The sequence below is a fragment of the Schistocerca piceifrons genome, chromosome 1 (assembly GCF_021461385.2).
Source record: "Schistocerca piceifrons isolate TAMUIC-IGC-003096 chromosome 1, iqSchPice1.1, whole genome shotgun sequence".
Classification (NCBI taxonomy): domain Eukaryota; kingdom Metazoa; phylum Arthropoda; class Insecta; order Orthoptera; family Acrididae; genus Schistocerca; species Schistocerca piceifrons.
The window spans coordinates 415,677,629-415,705,511 of NC_060138.1; the positions used below are offsets into that span (position 1 = coordinate 415,677,629).

The window sequence follows — 27,883 nt, forward strand, 5'->3', positions numbered from 1 at the left end:
ATCAAATCGTTTCCTTCCTCTACCAGGTTGTACACCAAAAGAACACGTCCTTTCGAATTTCCTAGTCATTTTCTCCAGACTGACGGCAGTCCTCAGACCAACGCCTTTTTTCAAACCCTTCAGTGTCCGGAACTCCTGCAGAGCGACGTGTGCACAGTCATCACTCTTGTAATACAGGTTTACAAACAGAGCGTGATCCTCCATTGAGACAGTCATGGCAAACGTCGCAGACGCGAAAGGAGGAAAAGCTATGTACCCGGCGTGTTTATACCAACTTCAATGGGTCGTGTGCATGACAGGTGTTTTCATTTAAGTTTCTGACACACACAGCGCCATCTATTGATCAATATTCACATTTTTTTATCTGCCATACTTTTTCCCCCTTCTCCGATAATATTCCGTTGCAATTTGACGTCATTCTGTCAGCGTTTTGAAAGTTTAATTTTAATTATAATCACCCTGTACTTCACCGACCTTCAACCACTTTTCGTAGATACGATCGTAGCTCGTGAACAACGGACCGCCTTCGCCGTTTCCGAGATGATACATCCAAGGCGCTGGGCCATAAAATTCTTTTGTCAAAGACGTTCATGCCAATGGATTTCCTCATTTGCGACCTGTATCGTCTCTAGAAAGATTCTCTATACGTCTCTGCTCCACTTACATACCTTCCTTACCGCGACACTTGTCCGCAACACCACCAGGCAACTTTCAGTCTCGCAGTGACCAGTGGTCATAATGTTTTAGCTCATATGTCTGTGCCGGCCGTTGTGGCCGAGCGGTTCTAGGGGCTTCAGTCTGGAACCGCGCGACCGATACTGTCGCAGGTTCTAATCCTGCCTCGGGCATGGATGTGTGTGATGTCCTTAGGTTAGTTAGGTTTAAGTTGTTCTAAGTTCTAGGGGACTAATGACCTCAGATGTTAAGTCCCATAGTGCTCAGAGCCATTTCATCTGTCTGTGGGTTGCGTCCAATATCGTTTCCGGCAACACAGCAATGCAGAAGGTATACACCAGACTAGGCTGTAATTACAACCCACAGTGTCTGATTTCCTGATACCTGTTCACATTAAAAGGAGTTGTAAGGTGATAGGGAATGTAGAACTGGGTGATTAATAAGTCAGTATAAATTTGAAAACTTAATAAACCACGGAATAATGTAGATAGAGAGGTAAAAATTAGCACATATGCTTGGAATGACATGGGGTTTTATTAGAACAAAAAAAATACACCCCATATTGCTACACGCGTGAAAGATCCCTTGAGCGCGTCGTTTGGTGATGATCGTGTGCTCAGCCACCACTTTCACCATGCTTGGCCTCCCAGATCCCCAGGCCTTAGTCCGTGCGATTGTTGGCTTTGGTGTTACCTGAAGTCGCAAGTGTATCGTGATCGACCGACATCTCTAGGGATGCTGAAAGACAACATCCGACGCCAATGCCTCACCATTACTCCAGACATGCTTTACAGTGCTGTTCACAACATTACTCCTCGACTACAGCTGTTGTTGAGGAATGATGGTGGACATATTGATCATTTCCTGTAAAGAACATCATCTTTGCTTTGTCTTACTTTGTTATGCTAGTTATTGCTATTCTGATCAGATGAAGCGACATCTGTCGGACATTTTTTTAACTTTTGTATATTTATTTATTTATTTATTTATTTTTTGTTCTAATAAGACCCCATGTCATTCCAAGCATGTGTGTCAATTTGTACCTCTCTGTCTACATTATTCCGTGATTTATTCAGTTTTCAAATTTATACTGACTTTTCGATCACGCGGCAGATGTTTTTGGCTCCGGAAAGTCGTGGAGAATGGTGCGTATCGATGGAAGTTATGTTGACCTCGTTGATGAACGACGGCTGTCCTATCGAAGGATTTATGGGACAGAATTAATAGCCACATTGCTAAAAGCCGGCCTCACATTACAAGGCAGTCATCAAATTAGCATATAACGCCACTTCGTTTACCGACCCTGCGCATTCCTTGGTAAACGGCCTGTTCGTGTTGGCTTACAGAGTGGCAACTGGACGGACCTGGCGCTGCCTGTCGTCGACTCGTTCCTGCCGGAGAGCGACCGCTACTTGCCTCTGGACCCTCTGGAGGCGCTGCAGCTGGGCTCGTACCGCCAGGTGCCTGTGCTAACGGGAATCACCAGTGCCGAAGGGGCCTTCGCTCTCTGTGAGTATTTGCCAACAGTTTCGATTAATTCTCTTACGCACAATACTCAGAAGGTATTAAAATCCCTGGTAAAAATTAAAACGAAATGTCTTTTGTCCTTTATTATCGCTTCTTCCAAATTAATATCTTACTTCTGGCAAATAACATTCAGTACATCATCGTCAACTAGCATGAACAGTCAGATGTGAAAATAACTTCTAGCGCATCCCAAACCAAAAAGTTATAATATGGCTATTGTTCACTATAAATTTGTAGAGTGTGGTAAATAACGTCGGAAGCTGTATCCAGATGATACTATTGTACATATTGATCTCTATCTCACACATGATCTCCCATCCGTCTACTCTCAAAAGCACAACTCCCGTGCATATACTTATCTCACAAAGGAACCTGTGCGAAACTTCCGCACTTTTATAGTTTTAAATAATGACAACGTTTTGAGTTAAAGTCGTTGTTGTGATAAGGTTAATTGTGGGAATACCGCCTTTCTCTGAGTAGGTGTTTGACGTGCAGCCGCCATTTTCGAGCGACGCTTCTCACTGACAGGTTTGTTATTTATGACAGCAGTATTTACGACACCCTGTTTTTGACAAAAGTTAATGATCAATGGGTAAATGTTGTTGTTGTTGTTTTTGTGGTCTTCAGTCCTGAGACTGGTTCGATGCAGCTCTCCATGCTACTCTATCCTGTGCAAACGTCTTCATCTCCCAGTACCTATTGCAACCTACATCCTTTTGAATCTGTTTAGCGTATTCATCTCTTGGTCTCCCTCTACGATTTTTACCCTCCACGCTGCCCTCCAATACTAAATTGGTGATCTCTTGATGCCTCAACACGTGTCCTACCAACCGATCCCTTCTTCTAGTCAAGTTGTGCCACAAACTTCTCTTCTCCCCAATTCTATTCAATACTTCCTCATTAGTTATGTGATCTACCCATCTAATCTTCAGCATTCTTCTGTAGCACCACATTTCAAAAGCTTCTATTCTCTTCTTGTCCAAACTATTTATCGTCCATGTTTCACTTCCATACATGGCTACACTCCATACAAATACTTTCAGAAATGACTTCCTGACACTTAAATCTATACTCGATGTTAACAAATTTCTCTTCTTCAGAAATGCTTTCCTTGTCATTGCCAGTCTACATATTATATCGTCTCTACTTCGACCATCATCAGTTATTTTGCTCTCCAAATAGCAAAATTCCTTTATTACTTTAAGTGTCTCATTTCCTAATCTAATTCCCTCAGCATCACCCGACTTAATTAGACTACATTCCATTATCCTCGTTTTGCTTTTGCTGATCTTCATCTTATACCCTCCTTCCAAGACACTATCCATTCCGTTTAAGAGCTCTTCCAAGTCCTTTGCTGTCTCTGACAGAATTACAATGTCATCGGCGAACCTCAAAGTTTTTATTTCTTCTCCATGGATTTTAATACCTACTCCGAATTTTTCTTTTGTTTCCTTCACTGCTTGCTCAATATACAGATTGAATAACATCGGGGAGAGACTACAACCCTGTCTCACTCCCTTCCCAACCACTGCTTCCCTTTCATGCCCCTCGACTCTTATAACTGCTATCTGGTTTCTGTACAAATTGTAAATAGCCTTTCGCTCCCTGTATTTTACCCCTGCCACCTTCAGAATTTGAAAGAGCGTATTCCAGTCAACATTGTCAAAAGCTTTCTCTAAGTCTACAAATGCTAGAAATGTAGGTTTGCCTTTCCTTAAACTAGCTTCTAAGATAAGTTGTAGGGTCAGTATTGCCTCACGTGTCCCAACATTTCTACGGAATCCAAACTGGTCTTCCCCGAGGTCGGCTTCTACCAGTTTTTCCATCCGTCTGTAAAGAATTCGCGTTAGTATTTTGCACCCGTCACTTATTAAACTGTTGTCAACACCTGCTTTCTTTGGGATTGGAATTATTATATTCTTCTTGAAGTCTGAGGATATTTCGCCTGTTTCATACATCTTGCTCACCAGATGGTAGAGTTTCGTCAGGACTGGCTCTCCCAAGGCTCAGTAGTTCTAATGGAATGTTGTCTACTCCTGGGGCCTTGTTTCGACTCAGATCTTTCAGTGCTCTGTCAAACTCTTCACGCAGTATTATATCTCCCATTTCATCTTCATCTATATCCTCTTCCATTTCCATAATATTGTCCTCAAGTACATCGCCCTTGTGCAGACCCTCTATATACTCCTTCCACCTTTCTGCCTTCCCTTCTTTGCTTAGAACTGGGTTTCCATCATAGCTTTTGATATTCGTACAAGTGGTTCTCTTTTCTCTGAAGGTCTCTTTAATTCTCCTTGCCGGCCGAAGTGGCCGTGCGGTTAAAGGCGCTGCAGTCTGGAACCGCAAGACCGCTACGGTCTCAGGTTCGAATCCTGCCTCGGGCATGGATGTTTGTGATGTCCTTAGGTTAGTTAGGTTTAACTAGTTCTAAGTTCTAGGGGACTAATGATCTCAGCAGTTGAGTCCCATAGTGCTCAGAGCCGAGCCTCTACATCCTTACATTTGTCCTCTAGCCATGCCTGCTTAGCCATTTTGCACTTCCTGTCGATCTCATTTTTGAGACGTTTGTATTCCTTTTTGCCTGCTTCATTTACTGCATTTTTATAATTACTCCTTTCATCAATTAAATTCAGTTTTTCTTGTGTCACCCAAGGATTTCTACTAGCCCTCGTCTTTTTACCTACTTGATCCTCTGCTGCCTTCACTACTTCATCCCTCAAAGCTACACATTCTTCTTCTATTGTATTTCTTTCCCCCATTCCTGTCAATTGTTCCCTTATCCTCTCCCTGAAACTCTGTACAACCTCTGGTTTAGTCAGTTTATCCAGGTCTCATCTCCTTAAATTCCCACCTTTTTGCAGTTTCTTCAGTTTTAATCTACAGGTCATAACCAATAGATTGTGGTCAGAATCCACATCTGCCCCTGGAAATGTCTTACAGTTTAAAACCTGGTTCCTAAATCTCTCTCTTACCATTATATAATCTATCTGAAACCTGTCAGTATCTACAGCCTTCTTCCATGTATACAACCTTCTTTCATGATTCTTGAACCAAGTGTTAGCTATGATTAAGTTGTGCTCTGTGCAAAATTCTACCAGGCGGCTTCCTCTTTCATTTCTTACCCCCAATCCATATTCACCTACTACGTTTCCTTCTCTCCCTTTTCCTACTGCCGAATTCCAGTCACCCATGACTATTAAATTTTCGTCTCCCTTCACAATCTGAATAATTTCTTTTATTTCATCATACATTTCTTCAATTTCTTCGTCATCTGCAGAGCTAGTTGGCATATAAACTTGTACTACTGTAGTAGGCGTGGGCTTCGTATCTATCTTGGCCACAATAATTCGTACACTATGATGTTTGTAGTAGCTTACCCGCATTCTTATTTTCCTATTCATTATTAAACCTACTCCTGCATTACCCCTATTTGATTTTGTGTTTATAACCCTGTAGTCACCTGACCAGAAGTCTTGTTCTTCCTGCCACCGAACTTCACTAATTCCCACAATATCTAACTTTAACCTATCCATTTCCCTTTTTAAATTTTCTAACCTACCTGCTCGATTAAGGGATCTGACATTCCACGCTCCGATCCGTAGAACGCCAGTTTTCTTTCTCCTGATAACGACGTCCTCTTGAGTAGTCCCCGCCCGGAGATCCGAATGGGGGACTATTTTACCTCCGGAATATGGGTAAATACGAACACAAAATAAGAGACGTAAAGAAATGTAATTTACTGCTCAGGACAATATTGGATTGACATCAGCTGCTTCTAACTCCCAACTTTCGACCGTAATATTTACATTTCCTGCTGTTGAAGAGAATTTTAATGAGAAATACGAATATAAAATACAAAGAAGTAAAGAAATGCGAAATGTACGAATTAGAACGTAGTGTTCGTTTCTTACCTGGTATATCACTAAGGCCACAATAAACTGTAAGTGAATTTTGAGATTTTAATTGTATTTCGTACTTTATGTAAGCACATTAGGAAATAGTATCAATAGGTAAACCACAATTCAATGCGACCATGACAAAAATGTCTCTCGTTCTAGAAAATATTTTTTTTTTAGAAAAAACAGCTTGTACGACGACGTAGTGATCACCGTTATTATTTGTGACAATACTACATACAAATTCCCATCTAATAAGTCTAAAACAAATAAAATATATTTGTAATAAGATAATATGGAAAGGAAGTCTCTTATTCGTGATTAATAGGTTAGCTTCGTAAAATATAGGTATGAAGCTGGGCATCCATGATGCTCTTCCGCCTATGATCGTTAAAAGTCTCCTTTATGTAAAGCTTTTCCAGAAACTGGAAATTTTAGCGCAAAATCGGCATGTAATGTCAGAAGCCGATTAAAAAACCTTTTTAACTATGTCTCATTCACCCCTGTACGATTAATATGTTTTGAGAAAAGGGGATGTTGACTTGAGGAAAAAAATATATAACATATGATATGATTGTTTCCGTCTCGCCCAGGTCCACGACTTTATGTGAGGTCTGAGGCGTTCTTAATGGTTCTATAACATATAAAGCTTAAAGTGATATTTTATATTCTTCCATTACTCTCGAATATGGCCGCCATGGATGTTGACCCCACGCCATTACGCAAAAGTCAATACACGGTGCCATCTGTTTGGTACAGCTGTAGATGTCAAACTAATTACTTGTCTCTCTCATCACCCTGCCAGTAACTGCACGCAATTCCCAACATTCCCTTGTAATGGAGGCTTGTGACTTTGTTCTTATTCTTTTGAATCAATCTACTCTTAAGGCCAATTTTCAGCAAGATTCACTGTGTCACAATGAAACTGAGGAACCGTCACCGACTGCTGGTTTTCTCCCAAGTAAATCATGTTTACAACGTGTTCATTGAACCGGATTAACATGGGGTTAAAGCACAAAAACAAAAATCACTACAAAAAGGCCAAAATAATTAAACAGAATGTCGTTGATATAGATACCAAATGATTACATTTGATTAGTAGTTAACGAAAGTATTTCGTAATTTATTGATACATTTGTATGTATGTTTTGTTAATTGTTAGTCTACCAATTAAAACATAGTCTTCTGGGCGAGACATGTTAGCTGTGTCAAGGTATTTTGACCTAGTGCTTCCACTGAGATATCTCAATTGCTTCAAAATTCTTTTAAAGAACGAGTCAAAAAATAAGTTGAGAAGTAGCATCACGTTAGATTTAGTGGAGTTAGTTCTTGGAAATTATGCTCCACAAGACTTCTAACGTCAATGCGAAAAAGATGTGGTTCTAGCGTCCAATAAATGTTAGTAATGTTGGTATCATTTATTAAAAGGAAATTGAAAACAAAATGTTGAGCCACACAATGAAAGCTTGTAAAGTATATGCATGTAAAAAGATTGATATGAAAAGAGACTGATAATTTCAAGCAATTTTACGACGTAGCCAAAAGGTTGTTTTACGATACAGCAGAACGAACATTCACTGAGAGAAAACGGAACCTTCGGTTTGAAGCAGCTGATTAGTTATACTGTGTGGTCAGAAACATTCTGAAAAGCTTGTAAGGGTGTTTAAGGGTAGGTTACGCTGAGAAATAATTGTTAAGAAAAAAATTCGGTATGTTGCAGCGTTTCTGAGTTACTTAGCATTGAAGTTAGCCAATCAGGCCATTTCGCGCGCTTAATCAAACGGCCCGCCAAACGTATTCTACGTTTCTTTTCTTAGAACCGAACAAGAGAGCAATAAAAAACTCGGACATCGGATGGTAGTAAGGTTCGAAACCGAACAAAAGGCTGAGCAGTCTCGTGCAGTATCATCCACGTCATGAGAACAATTGACACGAGTTATAACTGGCGGGCAGCTTGAATTTGAGCGCAACGGGGCTAATTTCAGTACTAATTAACTCGGAAATGCACAACGTACCAAATTTTTTCCTTAACAATTATTTCTCAGCACAACCTTCCCTCCGATACCCTTACAAGCTTTTCAGACTGTAGATGAAATGACAGCAGTTGAACTTAGATGACTAGAGAGGGCGGAGAATTACATCACAATAGGAAAGCAGCAACACTGGACATTTGCAGCTTAACTTAGAAAGATAAGCAGAGGTTTGAACTTTGGCACAGAGAGACCCAATTATCTACTTAAAGAAAGTCGACTTATTTCTGGCCAACTGATTGGAAGACGCATCATTATTTTGTGCTTCTTGAAACTGTCATAATGAATATATTCCACCCAACAGTTTTCGAGAGTGTACCGACAACATTATTATTTCTGCATCCGATATTTCGACCGTAAACCGCATAGATTTTCAATGATTTTGGTAACTCACTTCTGAGTGAGGTACTGTGACTATTTATTCCAATGAAAGTTAGCGACAGTAAACCGAGGAGTCTCAGATAATGTGCAGTAATCATTATTCATAAACAATATCACTTGGTGGAAGACGGAAATCCATGATGATTGTTCTACATTTCTTAAATTTAGTATTTCTATGTTTATTTACACATAATATGGTAAAAACCGCCCCTAACATAAAAAATAGCCCCAGCTTCGGAAATACGTGTCCTGTTTATACCATCAACATACATATTTATTTAAGTAGTAATATACCTTAGAAACATTTAGTGTACGAAATATTTTAATAATTGTGAATCTCTGAGATGAAAGATGTGAAATAGTATGTACTGATAAAATTCAGTAAATATCAACTCACAAAACTGCTGAATGAAACGAAAAGTAAATGAGGATTTTTTATGTGTTCCTATAGAAATCAGATGCACAACATCTCCATTTATGCATAACGAACAAGGAAAATAACAGCTGGTACCGGTAGAGTACATAGAATAAAACTTTTACTATCATCAGTGTTCAGTCTAAATACTTTTGAAAACACGTTAAACTATAAATCTGCTACGCATATCCGATTGGCTTGTCGCTTATAAATTACATCTGGACTATCCTTAGTGCTAGTAATAGTCCAGCAGTAGGGTCCCAAAGCAACAGAGTGCACCTCCCCGCACATCCCTTCTCTAACACGGCATTTATTCTGATGAAATCGCTCGCCATGCTCGTCATAAACGGTTCCTTAAGATTCAGAGAAGAAGTCGAGGGAACCAAAAGTCAAAGGGGGTATATATATCACCACGAAGGTGATTTCTATAAGCAATTGAGGGAAAATTTCCACTAGTGAGTGAATCAAAAGCCAAAGAGGATACCTTTGTCAGTCTGTAGATTCTAAAGGTATTAATAGGGAAGCAATATGGAGAAAAATTGTGTCACGAAATTTTAACCCTGGATAGCTGATGCCAGAAGAAGTCAAAATTACTAATGATGTGTAGGTCAAGAACGCACTATTTTTAAGCTACGGAAACTTGGCGCCGCGAGCTCCGATTGGCCACGGGATTGCCCTGTTGCCGAATACTCTGGACAACGCACGACCGCGAATGCTTTGCCTGCCGGAGACCGCGATGTATTAAAGGCGGCCCGCACGCTCGGTGGTAGCGCGCCAGCCTTCCACTCTGGGGTCCTGGGAGCGAATCCGCTGGAGTCCCAACCCATCCATTGTAGTTTCGAGATAAGACGTACCGGGAACAAACCCGTCAACACCTGTTACTTCGTGTACAGAAAGTATTTTACAAATTGTGTATCCCCACAGAAAAAAGTCCGGTGACGTGAGGTCTGGTGATGGTGGAGGTCATGTCCTACGAGCACTTCTGCCAATTACCTGGCCACCGAAGAGTTCATTTAAGCATCAGCCTACAACACGACTGTTATTTGTGGGTGCCCCATCATGCTGAAAAACACATGAAGAGCCGTATGTCCAGGGGAACATCATCCAGCACGCCGGGTAGAGTTTCTTGCAAAAAGTGAAAGTATTTGCCCTTGTAATTCGAGAAGGTAAACGGACCGGCCCAGTCAGATGGTTACCTACAATGCCTGCCCAAATGTTAAGCGAAAATCGTTCCTGGTGTCCATGGACGTGCGTGACTTGAGGTTTTCCCCTTGCCCAGTAATGAACGTTTCGAATGTTGTAAAGGCCATCCCGAAGGAAGGTGCACTCGCCGGTAAACAACACAATGGCGGGGAAGTCGAGATCTCAAGCAACACGTCGCGGAAACCACCTGCAAAACCCTAGCCTGTGTTCATAGTCCGCCACAGGATTTAGGTTGGACAGGGTGGAAACTAAATGGATGCTGGCCATCATCCTTCAAAACCTCACAGACTAACCGATGAGTGACCCCCACGTCGTGTCCAACAGCTCGAGTACTTGTCGTAGGTTCTTCCTCCAAGCGCTCGAGAACAGTCTCTTCAAATGCAGCATCCCGTCGTGTTTGAGGTCTTCCAGCATCACCATGATATCCCGCTAACGAACCTGTTTCGCCAAGCCGCCGGTGAATTACTGTAGGCGTTTGCGGGTGTGAGTGGCGGCTTATTGGGTAGCGTTCCTCATACAACCGTCGAGCTTCATGCGCATTACTGTAGTCTAGTCCATAAACAAAAACCATATCGCGTTGTTCTTCAAACTAATACTGTACCGCCATGCTTACTGTACGACTAAATCGCAGGTGACGTGTTTGTGTTCGAAAGTGAAGCTTACGTGTGAATGCCTCTGACGGGAGGTGGAGGCAATAAGACCTATTCGACACGCGTGCGTATAACGTTGGAACAGTGACGGGGAGAGAGACGTTTGTGTGTGTGAACCAACAACCATAGCGCTGCCCATCGACCGACGAACGGCAACAGGGAAATCCCACGGCCAATCGGAGCACGTGGCGCCAAACTTCCATAGTTTAAAAATGGTGCGTTGTCGACCTACAGCACGGACGAACTGACGCGCTTATTGTAGAAAGAGTAAGTTCATAGAGTCTAGCTAACTTCTACGAAAACATCACCTCACCCCCAGACATCTCATCCCCGTGAGATTTCTCGACTTCGCTACTTCCACTACATGATTTAACATATAGGTCTTCCAGTCAATCCGAATCGAGGACAGACTGATATTTAATGAATATTCCAGTCATAAACGATTGAGTGGGGCTGTCCTTTTTTCACATTTTTTTTTTATATTTCGACAGCCTGGTTTTTAAACACAGTGGCGTCTTATATTCGGGTGGCCAAGTTGGAGCTTGTCAGTTGAGTTTGTACTAGTACATTCGAGCCTTATGCTACACGTTTCTGATATATGTTTACACGCATAACTATCGTACATTTAACACCCAGGTCATAGGAATTTGTCGACTGAGGCATCATTGTTATACACTAGAGTACGAATATTGATAGATAGATGACTGTACAGTACGTCCATTCGAATTAATTCTCGGACATATGCACCAAAGTATACCGGACAGCCTCCTATACCTGCGCAGTTAAGCTATCTACGTATTCCAGGACGTCTGTCATGGTACGGAATTTCCGTGGCTGCAAGCAGTGCGCCAGTCCATTTTCACTAGTCCTAGCCTGTATTGTGACATGTCAAACACTTTACTATGAATTTTCGCTAAAAATCTAAGCTCTCCAGCGATTTTTTTGACGACAGACACACAAGATCGTAATTTCCCCCTCTCAGTTCGGACACGATAACGATATCATGACCAATAACACGGATGCGCAAGGCGCTCATCTTGATGGAAGATTTTTAAAAATGTTGCTCAGAGCCTCCAAAACCGAGAGAGGTTTCCCACCCTACAAGCGGAGGACACTTAGCACGTGATGACTGGGTGTTGTGTGATGTCCTTAGGTTAGTTAGGTTTAAGTAGTTCTAAGTTCTAGGGGATTGATGACCATAGATGTTAAGTCCCATAGTGCTCAGAGCCATTTGAACCATTTTTGACACTTAGCACACAGTTGTGGGCGGAATAGGAGGGGCGCTTACTATAAGCTACCTTTCCCTACACACTATCACCAGGTAGGGATATGTCGTAGAAAGGCTCTACCCAACATTTTCATCCTCTGACGTGGCGCTTCTTATGCAATGGGTAGAGCACCCATTGCTCATCAGAAAATCCTCTAGGTGCTACATCTCACATTTTCGTTTCGAGTGTATAGATCATTCCTCTTTTTGATGATTTGACGCCTTATGCACGTATAGCTCCATATGTGTGTTGGCGGCTGTATGTACCAGGTTCCTCCCAAATTCCTGTAACCAGCACATCCAAAAAGGGTAGTTGTCGGTCCTTTTTTTACCTCCACTGTTAGTTTTATGTTGGTGTGGAGACTGTTCTGTTCCTCATCACGAAGGTATCGTCGCTGTACATCCGCCGCTCGAACTGCTTATAAACTAATTAGAACGAAGTCGGGAAGCTGTTGTTCTGTCTCTTAGGAAAATGACGGATTTTATGCGTCTTTTAAGTACGAAATATATGTAACCTCAATCACATTTCCCGTGTCAGTCATGCTTATTAATAGTAGTAGCGGTTTTGACGGATGCGGCCGTACCTCACTAGGAAACAGCGAGGAAAAACGACGTGAATATTTTCGTTAGTTGATACATTGAGTTATCATCCATGTCTTGTTGCATGAAAATGCATACGAAAAAATAGCGACACTTTACAAGGAAGTGAACACCACTATCGGTAGCCAAAGGAGATGTAATAGTCTTATTGCGCTTTACAGTAGCATCACCACTGCCCTGGTAGCCTTCCTCCTGCACACAGAAGTCATGGTCTGATGTTAGGTAGCTTTCTTTATGTGTAGGATAAGACAGCAACTTCGTACTGAGGCACGACTCTAGAGTACCCCCTCCTCATGCTATTAAGGCAAATATATGATGGGCTTATTTCAACAGTGGTACAAGTCCATTTTTGTTCATTCTGAGACACAGAGTCCTAAATTTCTAAGCAACACGCTAGGAATGGCTTAAGTCTGTTAAACACACTGATTCTTCTCCTTAATACTTATGGAATAACATTGCATGTTAGAATCAACCCAAATTCTGTAATATCTATAACCGACTGCACGTGTGAGAACACTGTCCTGGATTGGGAAACATTTGTTCCGCCTACTTTAATATAGCGCTTCTGTGAAATACTTATATCGTTTTTATTGAAGTATGTTTTACAAACTCCCAAGTAGTTTACAGGTGGGGAATTAAAACTGAATGCAGTAGAGCATAATTTTTAAGCTTTTCTCATTCTTGAGTGTCTGGGTACCCTCAGCTCACCTCAGTTCCCTGCATTACATGGTATTTTTCCTCTAATATTATCTATTCTCAGTCAGTTAACGCCATTTTGCTAGGTTTCCTCGATTTTACATATTTCGTCGTATTTCCCTCAATTTTATGTATTTCTCATCAATTTTTCATAATTATATCACGATTTTCCTTGAATTTTACCGATTTTATGTCATTTTTCATATCTTTGGATAGTTTTCGTTATGTGACACACCCATGCGTTGTTTGATTTTATATATGAATATTTGCATGTCTTATACACAAGCCTACTAAAAAATCCTAGGTGATCTACGTGTACTCATTTTAGATAGGACGATCATGAAAAGTATAGTAACACTCGCTTCGTACCTAGATGAGTCTCAACTAGTGGTGCAGAGGACAGATTTATTGGAAACTCGAAATCTGGAAACAGTTCCATGTACTGGTCCGACACATCAGAGAGCTTGTCTGCGGACTCATGTAGTGCTGCACTTGACGGAAACTCAGACTCTGGAAACAGTTCTACATGTACATTTGACTTCCACTCTATCGTGTAGGGATCAGCAACAGACAGCTGACGTGTGTACAGAGCTGACTTATGCTGCCGCTCAGATATTTTTTCCATAAGTGTATGTTCTTATTGCTTACTAGATGTGCTTCGCTGTTGTTGTCGTCTTCTTCAGTCCAGAGACAGGTTTGATGCAGCTCTCCATGCTACTCTATCCTGTGCAAGCTTCTTCATCTCCCAGTACCTACTACAACCTACATCCTTCTGAATCTGTTTAGTGTATTCATTTCTTCGTCTCCCTATACGATTTTTACCCTCCACGCTGCCCTCCAATACCAAATTGGTGATCCCTTGATGCCTCAGAATATGCCCTATCAACCGATCCCTTCTTCTAGTCAAGTTGTGCCACAATTTTCTCTTCTCTCCAATTCTATTCAATGCCTCCTCATTAGTTAAGTGATCTGCCCATCTAATCTTCAGCATTCTTCTGTAGCACCACATTCCAAAAGCTTCTATTCTCTTCTTGTCTAAACTATTTATCGTCCACGTTTCACTTTCATACATGGCTACACTCCATACAAATACTTTCAGAAACGATTTCCTGACACTTAAATCTATACTCGGTGTTAACAAATTTCTCTTCTTCAGAAACGCTTTCCTTGCCATTGCCAGTTTACATTTTATATCCTCTCTACTTCGACCATCATCAATTATTTTGCTCCCCAAATACAAAACTCCTTTACTACTTTAAGCGTCTCATTGGCTAATCTAATTCCCGCAGCATCACCCCATTCAATTCGACTACATTTCACTATCCTCGTTTTGCTTTTGTTGATGTTCATCTTATATCCTCCTTTCAAGACACTGTCCATTCCGTTCAACTGCTCTTCCAGGTCCTTGCTGTCTCTGACAGAATTACAATGTCATCGGCGAACCTCAAAGTTTTTATTTCTTCTCCATAGATTTTAATACCTACTCTGAATTTTTCTTTTGCTTCCTTTACTGCTTGCTCAATAAACTGATTGAATAACATCGTGGATAGGCTACAACCCTGTCTCACTCCCTTCCCAACCATTGCTTCCCTTTCATGTCACTCTTATAACTTCGCTACTTCTCTTTATACCTTCCAACTTTGATACGTACCCACAACCCTGCCAAGACATATACAACTTGTAGAGTTCGGGTATTTTTTTACCCTAGTGATAAGTTATTCGATGGTTGACAAGTTGTCCACTGCAGCGTCCTGGACCGTAAGAGTTCCCCTTCTCCTTACCTAAAGAGTGTCTCTCCCCGACAGCGTCATTTATAGACGAACAGTTTGCAAATTAAGCAATTCAACCGCAACCGTTCGCCGCTGACATCTCTACACACATACACACAGAGACTCTGCATGCATATTACCTACGATGAAATCTTGACTTCACCACTTCTATGTTATTTGCGACAGTTCTAGAGCCCTGCAAATAGCGAAATACGCTTCGAAAAGCAGTTCTGTGGTGAGTGTACATTTAAATTCCTCCTGCTAAAAGCGTAACATCTTCGATACAATTTATATTACCAATATTTGTAACAAGATTGTATGGATTCTCCAGTAATGACAACAAACCAAGGCGTCCTGCTGCGCCTATCACACCTCCTTTTATGCTCTTAAAGATCCGCGATGGCAGCACATGATCATCCCAGTTCCGTTATTTTGTGTGCTAGACTTAAAACACTTACGGTTGACGAGAGACATCTTTTAACACCGCTTAAAAATGCAATGGTGGAAATCAGTGATGGTTAAAAAATAACACCGTCTACCATCGAAAGATTATGAGACCATAATGGTGCCGCAGGCTGAGAAACTCTGATCGATCCCACAAACTTCAGAGCTGCTACAGTACTTTTCCCGCAGAAGTACACTTGTAACTCATTATGGTTGGAGGATGAGCACTCGTAATGACAACTTAGCCGTCAAATTTCGAACGTATCCGTACATACTGGGCCGGCCGCGGTGGTCTAGCAGTTCTAGGCGCTCAGTCCGGAACCGCGTGACTGCTGCGGTCGCAGGTTCGAATCCTGCCTCGGGCATGGATGTGTGTGATGTCCTTAGGTTAGTGAGGTTTAAGTAGTTCTAAGTTCTAGGGGACTGATGACCATAGATGTTAAGTCCCATAGTGCTCAGAGCCATTTGAACCTGTACATACTGGGATGTTCTACATTCGCATTCCGATATAAAGAACTGCTGACACCGATTCTGAACATCTGATTAACAATTACTGTGTGAGAGAGGGGTTTATGTAGAGTAGAAGATGTAAGGAACATAGGTGTCATAACCGTGACTGTGTTTATACAGAGCGGTGTAAAAACTTGGTCGGAGCTGTCAGCTGTGATTCCATATTCATCATTCACCAAATCTAGCATTGTGAATGGTGTGTCATTTTCACTACGTTGCATGGCTAGTAATAAAATAAGTAAATAACATAAATAGAGTCAGCATTGTAGGTACATTAAGCTGAGATGGAGACAGAATAACAACATGAATCCAATCTCTTTCAAGCAATAGAAAATCCAAAGTGGAAATATATATATATATATATATATATATATATATATATATATATATATATATATATATATATATATATACGGGGTGTTTGTGCTGCTCTGGTTGATTACTGATTTTCGCGGAACGGTAGTTACACGGCCCTGCAATGGGAACACAGTGCGCATTCCATATTCCATTCGGTGTCCATATCATGGCGTAGGTGTTAGACTTGTGCATATTTCCCATGCATGATAGTGAAGCCTTCGGGTTGCTAAAATGTTTACATCACTACCTACAAGCTTAGAAGCGATGAGCAAAGCCGTAGTGGCTCGGTGATCCATACTCTGCAACATGCTCACAGGGTTGGCATAAAATCCTTCTGGTAAATCATTCCATTCGTCCACCAACTCGATTGACAACGATGGTGCACTGTATACTGCCTGTGCTTGACGAGAGTTCCTCTACAAAAACAACAATGTTCCTGGGTGTATAATGCGTTTCCAACTTTCGTCATCACTACTCCGCTCTCATCTGAGAAGCGCACGCGATCCCAGTCCCTGTGCTCTCGACCTCTTCGCAAACAGTTTAGGTGCCGGCAGAACACTATGTACAAGTAATCAGAACTCTCGCCCACCACCCCCCCCCCCTTTCCCACCGTCTAGCTCTCCTGTGATACTGCGTCCTGTAAAATGTGGATGCAGTTTGACTTAGGGTTCTTGCACAATGTATAGGTCATCTCCTTTGGACGGTACTACCTACAGTTTGTAAACGTCCCACAATTCTATGAGCAGTAGCAAACTCCTCGTACTTCTGCCAGTTTTTGTACATGCGTAGTCTTCCAAATTCAACAGTAGGAGTCACCAACATAACTGCTCACGCTGTCCTCTTCTACTGCCTCGTGTTGTTGTGGGAGGCAGCACCGTTTAACGGTGGCCTTACACCATGTACACGATCGGTGGATCTATGACAACGTGCTCTCATTTCCATCGAGTGGTTAACATATGGTCAAGTCGCATTAACTTAGCTCACCCTGTTCCTCCACGAGACGCAGAAAGTGGTAGATATAGTGCACCCCGACTTTTTGTCAGTGTGTAAATTAAATTGGAACCATCGCACAGATAATACTGCATGAAGGGTGGGTCTTATTTAGCTGGATATTTCATTCATTGTAGTACTCTATCCCCCGTTTGCATGTTGACATCAAAATATCCGTTTTGAAAGCTTAAGACTACACCCTTTAGGCGATATGAGATGAGGTCTGTCGGTGGAATATTCGTTGTAGTAGGCATGAGACTCACAGATGGAAAATACACAATGGTAATACTACATGCAGCAAATGAGTGTTCGTATTTATTAAGTCACTTTTTTAAAAAAATAAATGAGCTGGCATTACAGCAGTTGAGCTGTTAAAAGAATGGCAACACTTTAGACAGACACGCAGTGTGTTACTCCACAAGGAGCAAGTGAGCTGTGTAAAATTCCTTCATCATCCACTGTCTGTACAGAAGGAATGCCGATCTTTCAACACCAACATCGCTCAGTGGTTGTGTGAGTATATTCTTTCCATGGCAGGTTTCACCCACCCACGGTTGTACCTAGAGCGGTGTCAACAAGCATTTTACTTAGGTGGATGGTCCTAAAGGCGACATTCTGTGAGGCGAGCGGAATACCTCATCCTTCCACAGTACACAAAAACGCACAGACGCGTACAAGAAGCTGTTATTCGGTACAGTCGAGCGTCTGAAACCTCTACCAGAGAGCCGTCACACGGTTTATATGAAAATAACGCGAGAGATAACAGGCTATAACCGAATGCAGCGCCAGACACTGCTTTCCACCTGTCGTTGGCGGCCGTGGGGGCGAGGGGGGGCAAGTGGTGGGAGGAGGCAGAGCGCAAGCGGATAGACGCACTGTGAGACAACTACTATAAAGATCTGTATGTATCTCATCAGTTCTTCATCTGTGTCCCACAGCCAAGAATTTCCAGGGGGGCCAGTCTTTCCAAGAAATACGTTTAGCTGCTTGTAGGCAGCGTCCTGTTCTTAAGTGCTTTGTCCATCTGTCACTGATTTCTGCACACGGGAAACAGTGTATCACAGCCCGTAGATGGATCTCTTTGTGTACCATTAGCGACAGAATTGAACAGGTCTGTAGCCGACCTATGGTAAGGAGGAGGAGGGATGAAGGGTGTAAGACGGGAGGTAACACGGTTCTAAGCTGGAGAGTCCGTGACAGAGCATCGACGTGAACACACGTGCAGCTGCCGCCACTCTCTCCTGAAGCGATCTTTTTGGGTCGGTTTGGGCGGTAGCTGCGTTATTACAATGATTTTTTCAATTCCCAGTGGGTGTCTTGCATTATGACCTGTTGTTTAAAAGTGCTGTTTTTTTTCACGACAATTTCGATGTGTAATTAGAACAGTGAAACATTTCCCCTCAGCTGTGGTAGCGTGTGTTGGCCTTCCTACACTACGGTGGTAGTTTGCTGCCCTATCCCTTCTTACGATGTCAGTGTGCAAGTTACAACGAGTATCACCTCTCGGGCGCAGTGGAATAGGACGAAGATGTCAAGAAATAAAGAGAGCACCGTTTATTTGAATTTCGAGCACCAGGGCTGCAGGGTGTTTGTCGAGTAGGGCATACAGCAAAGCAGCGGCAGGCGTCTGTAGCGAACTCCGACATTAAACTGTGCGACACACACGTGGTCAGTAAAAAGGGATGGCTGTGGACGTGCGAAGTCGTCTCCTGCACTGTGCACTGGCCGGCCATTTCAGAAACGCGAGCAGCGCCAGCATAGGCAATAGTCTCTATGAGTTGTGAAATGCGTGTTCAGTCCATACTGCTGCATCACCGTTTTTTGCTGAAAAATATTCCTCCTACTCTCGTTCATTATCAGCTCCTTTCAATCCTCGTGTAGGAGGCTATAGACACAATCATCAGCTGTATGCTTACACATAATACACTTACTAAACTCCTCTCTGCCCAACACCAACATCTCGTCAGTTGAAAACACTTCGCGCCAAAAATAAAAATACTACCTTCCACTCCAGCCTTTCTCCCACCAATCCACAAGTGGAGCAGAGAAATTTATTGCGACTTGTAGGTGAAGAGATCGTCCCATGTAGAGGTACTATTTATTTTGAGTATGTCTGCTACTAGTTTCGAGTAGTGTTATGAACTTCTTTCCAGCAGGATGACACCACTCACACGTGATATCGTCAGTTTCTGATTTTCACATATATGTTTTCCTATCTGTGCTTAGACACCAGTGTGGGTTTCCCACTGTAAAATTATGTTTCAAAAAGTGAGAAAAATAAAAAATAGGTGCTTTGCCATCCTTGACTCCAGCATCAAATATAAACTAAGCCAACTCAGCGTTTCAGAAGGGTACTGAACACCACAGTAGCAGGTATGAGTAGTCCGATTTTTTAACATTGCTGCAGTTCTGGTTTCTCTATAATTTCTATGCCTGTACCAATTTAGGGGTTGGTTCATTTATCATGTTAGACCAAGTATTTTTTTCTGTCAATTCACAACTGAAGCAGAGAGCCGCGCGGGATTAGCCGAGCGGTCTAGGGCGCTGCAGTCATGGACTGTGCGGCTGGTCCCGGCGGAGGTTCGAATCCTCCCTCGGGCATGGGTGTCTGTGTTTGTCCTTAGGATAATTTAGGTTAAGTAGTGTGTAAGCTTAGGGACTGATGACCTTAGCAGTTAAGTCCCATAACATTCCACAAACATTTGAACATTTTTGAAGCAGAGAGACTTATTTCGACTTGTTGGTGAAGGGAGCGTCCTTTGTAGACCTCCTATTTACGTTGAGTCCATCAGCTACTAGTTTCAAGTGGTATTGTGAATTTTTTCCAGCAGGACATCGTCAATTTTTAGCCATATTGCGATTTTAGGCACTTGTTGTAGCACTGTGCTTATAGATGTGTAATTAGTAGCCATCTTTACTTCAGATTCCTACCAAAAGTACAGGGTGACCATAAAGTCCCTTTACAACTTCAAAATTTTATTACAACGGCAATTGTTGAAATATTTTAACAACATTTCTTTTATTGTGATCAATGTTTGTAAAAGTTTTTTTTGACAGTGTTTAATATACCTCTATATGGGCGCCTTTAGTTGCACGAAGCACATCAAGACGGTACTCGATTTCTTGCCATGTTGTCTGTAACATAGCGTCATCAGTGGTGGCGATGGCATTACGAATCCTTTGCTTCAAGTCAGCAATGTTCCGTATCTGTGTTTGATACACGCAATCTTTTACAAACCCCCATTTTAAAAAATCCAAGGGAGTGATATCTGACCAACGAGGTGGCGAAGGAATTGGCTCATCCCTCCCAGTCCATCTGCCTGGAAATGTTCCATTGAGGAACCGACGAACATTCAGTCCTCAATGTGGTGGTGCTCCATCTTGCTGGAAAATTATAGTTGGTTGTAAGTCAATTAATTTAAGGGCTTATTTCAATAGTTGTACATGTCCATTTTTGTTCATATTGAGATACAGAGTCCTCAAGTTAAATGAGCGCTGAAAAATCTGCAATTGATATACCAGAAATATTCAAGCATATGGCTTCTTGCTAGAGATGAATCTTTCTTTCTGTTTGTTTGGCTCATTAATTTCAGAAGCTTTATAGACAGAAAAGTGGAGGTAATGGACTTGTACCACTATTGAAATAAGCCCTTCAATTGTGGTGCTACATATTCGGTCAGAAGGTCGAGGTAAACATCTGCCGTAATTGTTGACTCGTTGAAGAAAAATGGGCCAATTATTCGGTTGCACATGATTCCACACCACACATTCACTTTTGGACTATCTCACTTAAGCTCCCTAGTCACATGGGGGTGTCAGATCCCCAGATTCTCTCATTGTGTCTGTTTAATGTCCCAGAAACGTGAAAAGTTACCTCGTCAGTGAAATAAACTCGCTTGAGTAATGCTTCATCCTCCGAAAGGCGTTCCAGCATGTTCAGTGCAAACTCTGTCCATTTTGGCTTGTCATTTAGCTCAAGTGTCTGTAACAGTTGCACTTTGTAAGCGTACAACCGTAAGTTCTTCTGGAGGACCTTATGCACAACTGAACGTGGCAGTTGCAACTGTTTGGCAGCAGTACGGATGGACTTCGTAGGTGAACGAGTGAAGACGTTAAAAACGCGATCGATGTTTTCCTCGTATGTCCTTGGTCGTCCACTCCTCCCTTTATCCATCACTGTCCCTGTCTCCATACATTTTTTGTGCCATGCACGGATTGAAGGGCACGATGGTGGGTCTCTTCCATACTTCGTTCTCAAGTTTTGTTGAGTCTGAACATCCGATTTTGTCTCAATAAACAAGAACACACATTTTGCCTTCTCTTGAGGAGTTTCCATTTTATAGAGGTTCAGTTCCTTCCATCAGCAGAGTATCTGAAACACAAAATTTTAGTATATATAAAAACTTTAGTAAACAGTGATTACAATAAAAGACAATTTGTTAAAATATTTCAATAACTGACGTTGTAATAAAATTTTGAAGTTGTAAAGGAACTTCATGGACACCCTGTATATAAAGTACACTAACCTAACCACCCTCCCTGGCAGCTGGACAGAGACTCACAGTTTCCTACCATTGCCAGGGGAGGGATGGCGGTGGAAGATGGGTGACATAATAGGGTGAGGGAGGGGTGGGGGAGGATGTAGTGTGAACTAGATCAGTTGGTCCCTGCACATTGAGGCGAACACACATTCCTCAAATTTAGGTTACTGAAGGTAGCCCAATTGAGCTATGAATAAATAAATTAATTAAAAACCCTGCCTTCCTCTTCAACACAGAATTACTGTTTCCCACCAAGAACATGTTTCCCATCAAAATAAGTAAATAAATAAATAAAGACGCTATCTTCCTCTCCAGCAGCTCAACTCAGACTGAGTCTTTTTCCTGCCAGTTCACAGGTGGGGAAGTCGGGGAGAGGAGAGGGGGGAGTCTGACATTACCCTCTGGTGGTGGTATTGTGAACTAGGGCTCCAAATTTGAAAATCCCGCCATTTTTTAATTTATCAACATTTTTTGAAATTCACACCATTTTTAACTTCCTGCCATTTTGAATTTAATTAATTTGCATATCAGTTTAATTTATTTGCATATCAATATAATTAACTTTCATATCAATTTAATTGTGACATTGCCACATCTACACCCCAGGGAGAGGAAGTGGGGGACCACCCAAGAAGAGCCACCACCTTCGATAAATTTGGCAACAGTGCAGACTGTGCCAGCACTAAGTTTGGTCCTCTACTGATGGTTGTTCTGGTATGCTGGCCAGCTTGAGTGTGGTTTTTAGATGGTTTTCCATGTTCATGAAGACAAATGCTAAGTTGATATCCAGTCCCCATGTCAGAAAATATGATACACAGTTAAATTACAGTCTTCTCATCGTCATCATCTGCACCTCAAGCATTAAGCCCTTTTTTTGTTTTGCCTGTTATGTTACCCATCGATTGCTCAGTCTTCCTTGCCTTCTTCCATCAATATGACTGACCTTGATCCAGGGTTGTTTTGGGTACTAGTAGTAATTGGGACAATTCACCTGGTCACCTTAAAAGGGCTTTGTAAGTATTGTTAGATAATGGGGCTGCCACTTTTCAGCCTCACAGCTTGCCTGATTTTCTTTTAAGGGTTTACTCCCTTTAGGGAGGCGAGCTTCCCTATACCTAATTGTCCTCCCAACCCATTACTTGTAACTGGAGATGACAGGTAGAGAGACAAGGGAAGAACAGGCTTAGAAAAAGAAAAAGAGACCAATAGTCCGTTGTGGGACTTACTTAGTCAGGCTCCTCCCCTTTGCCCTTTCTGGCTAAGGTGACCATTCTGGCATCTAAGGTACAGCCGGCATTGGCCTCCGGATCCAGAGCATACAAACTTCCTCACTCGCAAGGACAGAGCTATATTAAGATGGTATCCCCTGCACACACAGGAAAAAGTTTACCATGTGTACAGTGAGGTAGCGTTCAAGAGGTTAACCGACGGCTCTGGCGGCAGGAAAGGCATCTGGACACAAAGTTAAACACAACTGCCAAATCGTGAAAGCAGCAGACCCTGTACGGCTGGATGAACATGAGGGAAGATAGAGTATAGGAAACGCATACTCTCTCATTAGAACAGGCAAGTGGTTCAAAGAGAATGGAAGATTTTATGTTCGACCCATAATGCCGCATCCTTTTTCACGCTTTCAGTGGGAACAGTATGTAGTCACTATGTAAAGTTCAGTGTAATGCCACAAAGTCACCATTAGAACTTCTTGAAAATGTTGGACACAAGTGGCAGTGTCTTCAGAGTTGATAGTGCTGCAAAATGCCGTTTCAGGGTTACAGTGGTGGCTCAGAGACACAACTGTTGCTCATAGGAACAGCATTTCTGTTCAGAATATTAAATGTCCGAAACCCATCTTGCACAAAGATTTATTCTAGTCAACTACGTGTAAAGTTAGCAATTTTCTTTCTTCTTATGTATTATTAACTGTCTCAAGCAGCTTCGATCGATAACCATACAATACTGTAACGTGATCTCTTCCGACGTTTTCGTCTATAGTTGCAGTTTTACGACGTCCTTCACATGGATCATCTTCGAAATAAGGATAGTCACCCTTAAGTATCTTTCCTTACTGCTGAAAGTAAAGGTGCAGCCCCTTTATCAAACTACGCCAATTTCAGATGAGTTACCACTGACATTAGATGATTCAAAACGAATAACTGTATGACAACCCAGATCCCATTTATCCATCTGAATCTGAACCAAACACACACACAATGCGACTGCTTTAAGAAAAACTGTATCCATAGTTACCTCCAAATACACGTGGCTAGAGCAAGCCATTAATACTTATTTTCCCCTCGGCAGTAGGTCAGGTGTTAAAGTGTGGACACTTGGACGCAAAGTGGTTAGTCTATACTGACAGGCGTAGTCCATGTAGTGGTGCAGTTACGACCATGCAGAGATATCATGCCATAAAGTTTGTGACGCGTTTGTGGAAAGATAGTTCGACACAGAAAAAACAACCAACTCACTGAACATCTATATGGCTGTGAGACTATGAGAATATCGGCGTGACAGTGCTTGTCTGTGTTGAAAAAAAGTAAAGACATTCTAAATTTGTATTGTTTTTAGTTATTATTCTATCCATTCGTTAGTTACAGTGAACTTAATATTAAAAGTTATTCATTAATTAATTTTGTCAGTGACGAACACGATTTAACATAGGACAAGAAATGAAAAAAATAACATTCACTAATTGATCAAAATCATCCGGACACCCTGTGTAATGCAGAGTTGACCACTAACTCTCACGAGAGACAGGTCCGCCAGTATAAAAGGAGGCAAGGCGTAGTGTATTGTCAGTAGAGAAGATGTAATAAGACAACGTCGGTCAGGAGAGATCAGTGATTTCGAAAGTGTGCTAATCTTTGGATGTTACCTGGATATCGAATCCATCTGGGTCATTACAACCACTGGTCAAGTGACTGCGAGGTGGAAACGTGAAGGAACAGCCAGAGCTAAACCAAGACCGGGCAGATATCGTATGCTGATGGGCGAGGACTGTCGAGCATTGCAGAGCGTGCTTGTAAAAAAATCGTGAGTTCAAAAGTGCAACCATCAGGCCAGCTAGCACAATGACTGTGCTCAGGAATTAAGAGTGAGGTACAATCCTACACAGTTCTATAGTACTGCTATGCGGGGGTTCAGCGACGCCCTTGGACCATGGATGGCTAGAAATGAGTGATTCTGAGTGATGAAGCACATTACACCGTATGGCAATCCGATGGAAGACTTTTGGGTTTGGAGAACGCCTGCAGAACGTTACCTACCATCATGTGTACTGTGTAGTGTCAGCAGTAAAGTACAGAGAAGGTGGTGTTACGATACGAGTGTGTTCGTTGTTAGGGTATGGGCCCCTCACTGGGTTTAACAAAACGCTAAAGGCGGAAGGATAGGAACACATCTCACAAAACTGTGTACCCCATACTGTACAGTAACAGCTCGGAGACGACAATTGGTTTCATCAGTGTGACAATGAACCATGTCATAAAGCAGCATCTGTGAGGAAATTCTTTGTACACAATAACATTCCTGAAATTGATTGGCGTGCCCGAAGTCCGGACATGAATTCGGCAGAACACCTTTGGGATGAGTTAGAACGTGATTTCGCTCCAGCCTCCAACGTCCAACGTCACTACCTTCTCTGGTTTCGGCTCTTGCGGAACCTTGGGCTGCCTTTCCTTCGTAGGCATTTAGACTCCTCCTTAAAAGTGTCCTCGGTAGAGGTTCAAACGGCTCTGAGCACTATGGGACTTAACTTCTGAGGTCATGAGTCCCCTAGAACTACTTAAACCTAACTAACCCAAGGACATCACACCCATCCATGCCCGAGGCAGGATTCAAACCTGCGACCGTAGCGGTCGCACGGTTCCAGACTGTAGCGCCTAGAACCGCTCGGCCACCCCGGCCGGCCCTCGGTAGAGTTCAAGCTGTCATACAGGCAGGGGCTCGACACACTCCACACTAATGTTCATTAATCGATAGCCGCATTTTTTTGATGTGATTGTGTTATGAAACTACAAGAATCTAGGCCCTATGGCACCCCCATTTCAACGAGTTTCACCATACTAGTCAGGTGCCAGTAACTCCAGTGAAAGGGTTTAGGTCATTATGCTTCTGTTTTCCTATATATCGTGCTCAAAAGTCTTGATAAAGGGTCCTTTTCAGATGGGCTCCTTAGAATCCTTCAAAACAAGGAAATGTTACTTGTATATAATAGGGAAGCAACCCAATAACTGCCGAAAAATGGAAGAATTAATTATTTACTTTTGTCGTAAATATACTGCACGAGGATAACGCTTCGATTCTTTTCGTCCGCGGTTATCCTACAATCCATGGTTCACTCTACACACTGCTATGCTGTAACGGTACATTCTCAGAAATTTCTTCTGCAAATTAAGACCAATGTTTGACACTATGATATTAGACTTCATTTTGTCAGGAATGCCCACCTTTCATACCCTGTTTTTCTTGCCATCCCTCCTTCGTCCGTCTTGTGTTATTTTGCTTCCAATGTAATATAATTCCGTAACTTTGTCTACTTCAGTTTATCATTAATCTCATTTCTACTACTCCTCACTACTTTCTTCGGTTTAATGTCAGTCCACAGGGTGTCCTCATTGGGACAGATATCTCACAAGCTAATCTTGTTGGATACATACGATCCTCCTGAATTTTTAAAACTACAACCGGACCTTCCTTTTATTTCTGTCATTGCTTCTTCGGTGTACATGTTCAACTATCAGTGTGAAACACTACACCTCAGTCTTACACCCTACCTAATCTGAGCACTTCGTTGTTAGTCTTTCATTTTGGTTGTCGTATGTCTTGCATATTATCCGCTTTTCCTTACAACTTACTCTTATTTTTAACAGAATTTCGAACATCTTGAATCTTTTTACACCGCTGAACGCTTTTTCCAGGTCGAGAAATGGTATGACTGAGGCCCGTCCGGCACACAGTTTTAATCTACATAGACCTTTCGAATCAGTCTACACTCCGATGCAGAGCGAAAAGTCATTCTGGAAACATCCCCAAGGCTGTGGCTAAGCTATGTTTGCGCAGTATCCTTTCTCCCAGGAGTGCTAGTCCTGTAAGGTTGCAGGAGAACTTCTGTGAAGTTTGGACGGTAGGAAATGAGATAGTGGTGGAAGTAAAGCTGTGAGGACGGGTCGTGAGCTGTGCTTAGATAGCTCAGCCGGCAGAGCAGTTGCCCGCAGATGGAAAAGGTCCCAGTTTGGAGTACCAGCCCACCACACAAACCGCGCGGGGTAGCCACGCGGTCTAAAGGACCTTGCTTGTTACGGTTCGCACAGCTCCCCACGTCTGAAGTTCGAGTCCTCCCTCGGGCATGGGTGTGTTCGTTGTCCTTAGTGTAAGTTAGATTAACTAGTGTGAAAGCCTAGGGACCGATGCCCTCAGCAGTTGGGTCCCACAGGAAGTTACCACAAATTTCCACCGCACAGTTTTCAGCTGTCACAAGTTTCACTTCGAGTAATCATTAGAGATCTCTTTCTTTCTACTTTTTCATGGCCTTGTCTTGTGTCTTCATGAGGTCGGCCTGTTAATCTGTATTTGGCAGTGTTAGTGATAGAGGGTAGCTGGATGCTCTTCCTGGCACTATCCCTTTGCCCCTGGGACAGTATTTGAGACCCCATCTGTCTGCATGTAGAGTTATGTAATGCGTAAGTGTGAGATGTGTTCGATACTGTAGCTGAGGTGGCACGTGGGTAACAGCCCGGTATTCAGCTAGTCAGATGGGGGAAACTGTCTAAAAACAACATCCAGGCTGTCCGGCACACCGCCTCTATTCGTTCATATGGCGTCAGACTCGATCCAGGCAGATGCTCCTCCCATAATCCAGTAAAAAGCGTGCTAACGCGCGGGTATCCAGTGGTATTATTCATCAGGGACATTCGTTATGTATTACCCTCAA

General features: G+C 42.4%; 1 protein-coding gene across 1 annotated transcript in view; it reads left to right on the top strand.

Annotated features, from left to right (window-relative positions):
* LOC124796497 (carboxylesterase 4A-like) overlaps positions 1-27,883 on the top strand; it is a 344,155-nt gene that overhangs the window by 239,764 nt on the left and 76,508 nt on the right. Inside the window, exon 8 of the mRNA XM_047260703.1 lies at positions 2,022-2,184. Within this exon, the coding sequence (XP_047116659.1) occupies positions 2,022-2,184 (163 nt within the window). The remainder of the gene's footprint in view (positions 1-2,021; positions 2,185-27,883) is intronic.